Source organism: Halyomorpha halys, unplaced genomic scaffold (genome assembly GCF_000696795.3).
Source record: "Halyomorpha halys isolate HHAL.00 unplaced genomic scaffold, Hhal_1.1 Scaffold78.1, whole genome shotgun sequence".
In the NCBI taxonomy this organism is placed as follows: Eukaryota; Metazoa; Arthropoda; class Insecta; order Hemiptera; family Pentatomidae; genus Halyomorpha; species Halyomorpha halys.
Window position 1 is genome coordinate 1200735 of NW_027108467.1, and position 9286 is coordinate 1210020.

Sequence of the window (9286 nt, forward strand, 5' to 3'; positions counted from 1 at the left end):
AACGTTTAAAGCTCAAAATTAATGAATAGAAATCTGTTTACATATTATCGTCAAGAAAACCCGATTGAAAGGAATGAGTATGTAAAAATAAAAAAAACAAATCTTGAGAGTGGTAGAAATCTTTTAATATTTGGGTGCACTAGTAACGGGAAAACGTCGAAAAGGTAGAGGAACTAAAAACAAAGATAACCGCCGGGAATATACGCTGCTTTGCCATGAGGAAAATTCTGAATTATAACACAGGTGGGCTGAAAATTTCATAGGCTGATACATACATATTTGTATTAAATCCAGATGATTTTAGGAAGGTTAGCCCTAACCTTCAAAAGATAGGTGTATAAATTTGACAGCTGTCGGACTATTAGTTTGTGAGATATTGCATTTTGAGTGAAGCAGGTTTTATTAATTTTAAAAAGGAATTTCGTGTGTTAATAGCATTGCTTTTTAGCGAAAAAAAAATACTGTTAAAGCCAAGACGGCTTGATAAACATTATTCGGTCTCTGCACCAGAGAAATCAACTGTTGAGAAGTTGTTTGCTAAGTTTAAATGAGGCGAAATGAGCACTGAGGACGATGCACGCAGTGGACGCCCCAAAGAGGCTGTTACCGACGAAAAAAAGTTCACAAAATAATTTTTGAGACCGTAAAGTGAAGTTGATCGAGATAGTTGAGGCTCTAAAGGTACCAAAGGAACTTGTTGGACATATCATGAATGAATATTTGGGTATGCGAAAGCTCTGTGCACAGTGGGTGCAAAAACAACAACGAATTGATTCTGAGAATTATTTGGAGCTTTTCTATCGTAATTAACCCGAATTTATTCTCCAGATCTGCCTCCAGCGACTTTTTCCTGTTCTCAAACCTCAAGAGAATGCTGGCTGGAAAGAAATTTAGTGCCGATGAAGAGGTAATCACCTAAACTGAGGCCTATTTTGAGGCTAAAGACAAATTATAATATAAAAATGGTATCGAAAAATTGTATTACCGCTATAATTGTTGTATCGTCCTCGAAGGCAACTATATTGAATAATATAATCAAATTTTATTTAAAAAAATAAAATTGTTTTCTATGTTAGCCTACGAACTTTACAGCCCAACTGTTAGAGTACTGTCACACAGGATCAAGATTATAGTGAAATGGAATGAAAAAATGATCCAAAGTCCCAAACCAGTCCTTCAAGAACAAAAAAATGAACATTATTGTTTTTTATGATCTAGCTATGAAGTTCAAGAAATAAGATTGTCTACTAATATAAATTCTAAATCTGATTAGAAGATTAGATTTCAAGAAGGTGAAGAAATAGCTGATGATTGAAGGAATTTAGAGAAGGAGCATTATTGGATTGAAATAGGCAAGGAATTCCAAAAGTAAGAGGGACATATTAGAAAAGATTTCTCATTGGAAGCTGTTGTATGATATAAATATTGAATATAAATAGTGATCAGTTGAGCGCAGGCGTTCAAGGGATGAATATAGGTACTTAAGGTAAGGAGTTCAGTGAAAGAGGGAGGTTTATTATTTCTTAGTGATCAGAATAGAGGAGGAACGTGGAAGTATTGCTATAGGAAAAAGAGATAAAGCCATTAGGTTTGCTGTAATAGCAACCCAACTGTATATAAATATTATAAAGCAGTTCACAAGACATTTTAATGTCCACTCAAGTTCATCAATTAGTCCAACTTATACTAATTGTAGACAAAATGGAGGAAAATAAGTAACAGACTTTTAAGGGTAGAGATTGACAGAATCTATGGAACTCGATGATGATAAAAATGGATTTTATGGATATAAAATTGCGAAGCATTGCTAGGTCTGTTATAAAAAAATATTCACATTGTCTCTAAACTAAAGATCAAAAAGGTTCCTTCTTTAAAAACTTGTTACCTTTTCACTCTCTGTGTCTAAGGCAGAAGTAGCTTCATCCAGTAGAAGAATTTTGGGGTTCCTTATCAGAGCTCTAGCGATTGCCAACCTCTGTTTCTGGCCTCCTGACAACTTGGCTCCTCTGTCCCCTACTGGGGTATCATATCCCTGTTTGATAAAAAGGAAAAAAAATAATATCTAAATGTTGATGTGACAGGATATTTTATTAATTTTGTAGTAAGGTGAAACTTGTGATAAGGAACACCCCTTTCAGTGGACAATTTTACTATTTTTCACCCGATTGGAATACTTTCCCTTATACTGTATGAGGGGTTGACTTTCAGAGTGGGATATTTTTTTTTTTTAATTTGGCATAGAAGCACTGCGGCCAATAAGGCCTATTGTGCGCCAATAACAATCACGCCAATGCTGCAATCAGCATAACAGCACAACAGCACTGTGATGAGCTCATTAGAGCTTGAGTTATGAAGATTCCGAGAATCTTAAGAAACTTAAGGGATTGATAAGCTCGCCCTGCTTGGGATCCACAACATGATCCACCACAGACAGTGTGAACCTCAGCCCAACAAAAGTGTTACACCAGCATATAATATAGTAGCCATCTCATCCTGAGCATTGCAGAATCTACTCAGAGGTAACTCTATTACCTTGAGGTTAAACATGTGTTTGTTTAATCTACAATGACCTGTAGTTATCCTAAGAGAGCTCCTGTCCAACCGAAGCCTAGTTCATCGCTTAGGCCCCTATGGGGTTCATCAAGGTACAGCTTAGCCTGTCTTAGACTCTTATTTAGCCAGTGGCGCTTGGCTTTTAATCCATAAGCTGGCTTTATAGTGCTTTTGGCAAAGCTCAGAATAATGCCACACATAGGTTCAGGTGTTACGGGAACAGTTTCAGAGCCATTCCTAGCAAGTCTGTCAGCATGTTCGTTGCCAGTGTTACCGCTGTGACCTGGCACCCATTCAATGCTGACTATTTGTGTGTGAGTTTGATTGAGTGTTGCATAGTGTTCAACAACTCTAGATAGAGTAACAGGTTTGCTGAGTGTTCCTAATGCTGCCAGGCTGTCTGTGTATTTTGTAATTCTTCTACCAGAGAGCCCTTTCTCTTATAAGAGTACTGACGCAATGATTTATTGCAAGTATTTCAATTTGAAATACTGAAGTGTACTTCCCTAAGGGAATAGATATACCTTCCAATGGTTTATCAACCCGCCAGATGCTGGCTCCTGAGCCCTGGGCTGTTAGGGAGCCGGCCGGGTAGCAATTAATGTCATTGTTCGGTTTATGTATTTTTGTTTTATCAATTTCTACACTTAGTTTAGTGCCCTTATATTTGCGGATTTGTAAGTCTGAGTGCATGGAGAGTACCCTATCCTGTTCTATTTGTTTAATTATCTTCCCATATCCTGCCAAAGTCAGGGTATTGGATCTAGCATCTTTTGCTTAAAAAGTTCAGAGCTTGTGCTTCGATTTCCTGGTGCAGTGGAGTCAGTCTAAGCATGACTTCAATTGCCTCTGTGGGAGTGGTACTCATAGTTCTGGTGATCATAAGGTACACGAGCCTCTGTAGTCTGTTGAGTATATTCCTATATGTCCCTACATATAGGAATATACGGCTCTCTGCCACCAAACCAAGGCTGCATATGAGACCATTGGTCTTACGGCTGTGATGTACAGCCAGTAAACCATTCTTGGTTTGACTCCCCAGTTCCTGCCTATTGCGTGCCTGCAGGCCCATAGGCATTTGAGGGCTTTACTAGTTCAGAGTGGGATAAATCCAAATTGTAAAAATTATCAGGGGACACAAAAAATGCCTTTGCGAAAATGATTTCAATAGGAAAATAATACTTATCAGGTTTAAATCTCATGAATCACGAGGAAATGAATGTTAGATTGACCTGGTAGGCATTATTTTGCCCCTGAGAAGTTTTACAGTTTGGATTTATCCCATTTTGAAAGTCAACACCTTACATATACTATATTTAAGCAAGTGATAGTAAAAACGACAAAACTAGTGATAAAATCTAACTTACATGTTCTTTTTATATTAATTCCTTATTAACAGAAACCTCTGTATAACTCATCTTCCCCATTGGATTTCACTGTATCATATAATAAATAGATGATATTTACCTGTGGTAAATTTATGATGAATTCGTGAATATTTGCTGTTTTGGCAGCTTCTAGAATGTCGTTGTGTTTGACCAGATGAGGCTCCGGTGCGCCATAAGCTATATTATCTTTAATAGAACAGTCAAATAAGACTGGTTCCTGTGTTACTAAACCAACATGACTTCGAAGCCATTTTAAATTTATAGTTGTTATATCTATGTCATCCAATAGCTGTAAATACAATAGTGATATTAAAATAATTTGTATTCTTACATATCTATTAAATTATGCTGTGTTTAGATTATTAATGAGTTTATTTAGATTAAGATTTTCAATATAAATTATTAAACTTTATCCACTTTAAAAATTTTTAAAGCTTGAAAAACCTCTAATTTTAATAAAACAAGATTTTTAAACTTAAATTTTTTTGTTTCTGTTGTAGCATAATAATACATTTTTGAAAAAAATTACAAATTTAAAAAAAACTATTTTGATTGAAACTAGAAGTTTTTCTAGAAAACTAGCTATTCTAACATAGCTATAACATTTTCCACTTCAGTAAAGTTTATAGTAATTGGAGAACATGAGTTTTGCAGTGAGACCCTTGATATGATTGTTCTCCATTAAGGTTAATAACTATTAGTTGCTAAGGAATTAATACATAGCATATTTGAAGATTTAAAAAAAAAAATGAAGAAAATTAATTTTAAAGTAAACATCTTTAACGTAGCCATACTTTAGTACAAGGTTTACACTAAACCTTCAAGTTTGAACCAAATTTGTTTGCTCATTTCTTGATCCTTCCATTCAGACAGACTTTTCTTCATATGCTACCAATCAGAACTATCTTCTATTAGGACTACATCAGCAGGAGTACACTAAGGTTCAGTATTCACTCCTCAACTCTTCATGATATGCACTCATGTCTAGAGATCTGATTTTCACGCAAATGCATCTTTATTTCCCTAGCTTTAAATTCTGCCAAATATCAACAGAGATTTGAATCATGGAGAATACATTCAAATAACGTTAATTTTATCCTGTACAAAACTGCACGTTATACTATTTTTGGGCTAAATTTTGGTCTTGATAGAATAAACAGTCAATATTTATTCATTTTAATTTCATTTCATTATTTTTTTCTTTATTTAATTTATAACCTAGAATTGACAAATTCAAGATAAGTCAATGCACTAATTAACTGTTGAAGAGTTGAATTCTACTGAAAAAAACAAAACAAGTAAACACAAGTGATGAATATTTATGAAATAGTATTAACCAAAGGATTCCCACTTTGCATCAAGCCTTCAATTCTTTTGGCTGACTTTTTTGTATCTGGTAGAAATTTCAAACTTTGATTATTAATCATGACTTTTTATTAGATATTTTAAACATTGATAAACACTGAAAGTATGACCCATTATCTCATACATGATTAAATGCTGGATAACAAATAAACTAGAGCTAAAATTCTTTTATATTTTTATGGCTGCCTTCTGCACGATCCTTTAAAAAATCAAGAGAAAAAAATTTAAATTAGACACTCATTGTAAATGAGGTAAGAACAAATAATTCCATGAACACCTGGATGACAGGAGAATTTCCCTATTAGTACAAGATCCGGGGAGAAAAAAAAGGCATTTCATTTCCAATTTTTGATTACTTTAATGAAAACTATGTATAATTACTAATCACAATTGATGACCCTGTTAAGTATAGGTAAGGGAAATAAAAAATGGTGGCTATTTCAAAACCTTAAAAAAATTAATTTTTCATTAGGAGCTCTTTATGTTTAAAACTACCAATAACACTACAAAACCTAAGAGAACATAATTTAAAGCGAGAAAACTTGCTAAAATATGAGCTCTAATAGAGTTATTTACGATCAATAGTTCCTAAGATATAACTTTTTAAAAAGCAACATTTCATAAAAAATGCACTTAAAAATCAGTAGCTGTAAATTTATTTTGAGAAATCTATATCTCAAAAACCATTTGACATACAGATATTTATCAACACTCTAATTAAAGCTAGTTAATTGTACTATGAAGTAGTTTATAAAGTCCATCTTCATAGGAGTAGTAGTTTTTATGATGTTTGACATAATAAATTCACAAAATGTTAATTTCTTATTATTCGGATAAAATTGTTGATTTTTGAAAAATATATCTCAAAAACCATAAGACGCAACTTTTCTCTACTTTAAATGATGTTCTCTTAGGTTTTCTAGTGTTGTTGGTAGTTTTAAAGATATAGAGCTCCGAATAAAAATTAATTTTTTAACGTTTTGAAACACCCGCCATTATTTATCACCCCTACCTATACTTGCAGACTCATCAATTTTTACTAGTAGCTATACGTAGTTTTCATTAAAGTAATAAAAAACTGGGATGAAATAAATGACTTATTTTTCCACTGGGCTCTTGTACTAGTATCGGATTAGTTAATTTTGGGGGCAGCACATGACTGAAGTTATATTTCTCATAATAGCAATTTACATTGAGGCTATGACCACAAAAAGTATTTTTTCAATGGTATCTTCCTTTTCTTTAGAGTTACATACTTTAAATGATGTTCTCTTAGGTTTTCTAGTGTTGTTGGTTGTTTTAAAGATATCGAGCTCCAAATGAAAAATGTTTTTTTTAACGTTTTTAATCAGCCGTCATTTTTTATTCCCTCTTCCTATACTTGCCAGACTCATCCATTTAGACTAGTAATTATACATAGTTTTCATTAAAGTAATATAAAATTGGGATAAAATAACTTCATTTTTTTCTCCTCTTGGGGTCTTATACTATCATAACATACATAACATTTTGACAGCAACATATGCAGATAATAAATATTTAATAAAAGTAACAATTTTAGTAATTGAAATTAAAGGAATAAATATGAATAATATAAAATAAGAGGAATCGATTTAGCTTACCACTTTTCCACTAGATGGCAGGTAAAATCTTTCTAATAATCCAATGAGTGTGGACTTGCCACAACCTGATCCTCCAACAAGTGCCACTGTCTGACCAGGTTCGATCGTCAGGTTCAGACCTCTTAGGATCGGGATGTTTCTTCTAGTCGGGTAGGAAAAATAAATATCTTTAAATGTGACCCTGCCCTGGATAGCCTATCACATAGCAAACAATTATTAGAATAATTAAATCAAATAATCTTTTATTTAATTTTTTATTCATTTAGAAAATTACATCAAATATCGTCTGACCAGATGACAACATCTATCAGTCGGTGCCAAAATAACACATAAAAATGATAAACATAAGTGAAATTTATTAATTACAACTTTGACTATTAGAGAGTTGTGGAGGCTATACAATTCTTAAGCTAGATAAGTAAAATATGAATTGATCTCTAGTGAGAAAACTAATAATTCAATTAACAAATACTAAAATGAAAATAAAGTAAAAAAATAAAAATAAAATAATAGTTATTAAAAAAATATAATAAAAAATAATAATAATAAAAATAACTGAAAGGATTTTGAAGTGAATAATAAAGCTGAAAATTTACAATTAGTGGAATTAATATAATAGTGAGAATAAAACAAGATGATACAAGAATACGATAAAAATGAGAATCTAGTAATGTTTAAATAAATAATATCTACAACTAAGCTTACACACATATAGCTAATTTTAATCATAATATAATGAAAAATTATTTGGAGTTAAGAAAAAATAATGGCAGATATGGTCAAAATCAGTTATCAGGAATCATAGAAGTAAGAAAGTACCCAGTCAAATATTTTTTTTTTTAGCTTTCTTTGTTGTTGATCTATTTATTAGTTCTTTTAGTAGACGATTGAACAGATGTTGTACCATATAGTTTGAAGTACGTTTACATGTGGTTCAATAAATTTAATTTTTTTTCTAACATTGTTTAATTTATTTTCTAAATAAATTACTAACTATACATTTTAAGACAGTTCTGTAAAAATAAAATAGTTTAGGTGGTAAAGTACCAACAATTTTAAGATTTTCTGTTTTATTATTGTTTTTAATATTTGATGCTGTAGATTTGCAAGTTTTGATAAATGACTGTCAGCACTGACACCATAACATTCGATCCCATATCTTAATATCGATTCAAATAGTGCTTTGTACACCATTATGAAAGCTTCTCTGTTAGGTATAAATTGGAAGTAATACATTTTATGTGAGCATAATCTTAATCTCTTTAAAACATTTACTATGTGTGGTTCCGAAGAAAAAGCATTATTCACAGTAATACCTAGGTATTTATATTTTTCTACAACATTTAATGTGTAATTAGTAATCAAGAGTGTAACATACTGGTTTGATTCCAGATGAATCTAACGGATCCACTTCAGACTCTAGGTTCATCAACCTATAGACAAATCCAATTGAGAGTTTTGCTTTTGCAAAATCTTGAAAGTACGTTGCTGCTTGGCCTATTGCTGTTGCAGAAAATGAAAGAGCAAAAAATACCCTGAAAAATTAAATTTTATTCAAGAGTGGACATGATGATGTCTCAATATTTTATAATATGATAATTGTTCCATCCAAACCTGTAAACTTGAGTTGGATCCATTTGACCTTCAGAAATCAGCTTAGCACCGAACCTAAAAGCTGTGGCATACATCACGTATATCATGGATTGTGAAATTGCAAACACTATTGCATAAACGTAAGCTTGCTTTTTGGATTCTCTGTTGAAAAAAAAATATAAATTATTAAAATAATGACATTAAAATTAGTTTTGTTAATTTGAATATTTTAGTATTCATACTTATAGGGTAAATCAAGGCATTTTTTGTATCTGCTTATGAAAAGTTTCTCCTTTCCGAGAGCTTGCACAGTTTTCAAGTTTAAGACTCCTTCAGTTGCAACCTGGGTATTAATAATTCATTATAGAATTTAAAAGATCTCATTGTGTACTAGGTGTAGTACTACATAAATGTACAAACGAATAAATTAGCCAATAACATTAGTTATTAAGTAAACCTTAAAAGTTAGACCTTAAAGTTTCACAACTTCTGTTTGACATCACACTAGACAACAATGCAGTTCTTTATAAATATTTATATTTTTTATATTAATTACTTTATATTCATTACTACTAATATTATTCCAACCTTCAAATCCTGTATCTTCGACCATCTTCTGTCTACCCAATTCAGGAAAAATAACAATTAAAGTTTTAAATAAGATCAGAAAAGGTGGAAAGAGAGATAAAATTTAACATAAATATTATTGGGTGTTTTAATATTTACGAAAAGTATATAAACATATATATATATATATACATGTAA

At 31.8% G+C, this 9286-nt stretch overlaps 1 protein-coding gene across 1 annotated transcript in view; it reads right to left on the bottom strand.

Annotated features, from left to right (window-relative positions):
- LOC106692935 (ATP-dependent translocase ABCB1) overlaps positions 1–9286 on the bottom strand; it is a 52911-nt gene that overhangs the window by 2913 nt on the left and 40712 nt on the right. Inside the window, exons 21-26 of the mRNA XM_014439199.2 lie at positions 8764–8864; positions 8543–8683; positions 8307–8463; positions 6929–7123; positions 4021–4230; positions 1886–2032 (exon numbers count right to left, since the gene is read on the bottom strand). Of these exons, the coding sequence (XP_014294685.1) occupies positions 1886–2032; positions 4021–4230; positions 6929–7123; positions 8307–8463; positions 8543–8683; positions 8764–8864 (951 nt within the window). The remainder of the gene's footprint in view (positions 1–1885; positions 2033–4020; positions 4231–6928; positions 7124–8306; positions 8464–8542; positions 8684–8763; positions 8865–9286) is intronic.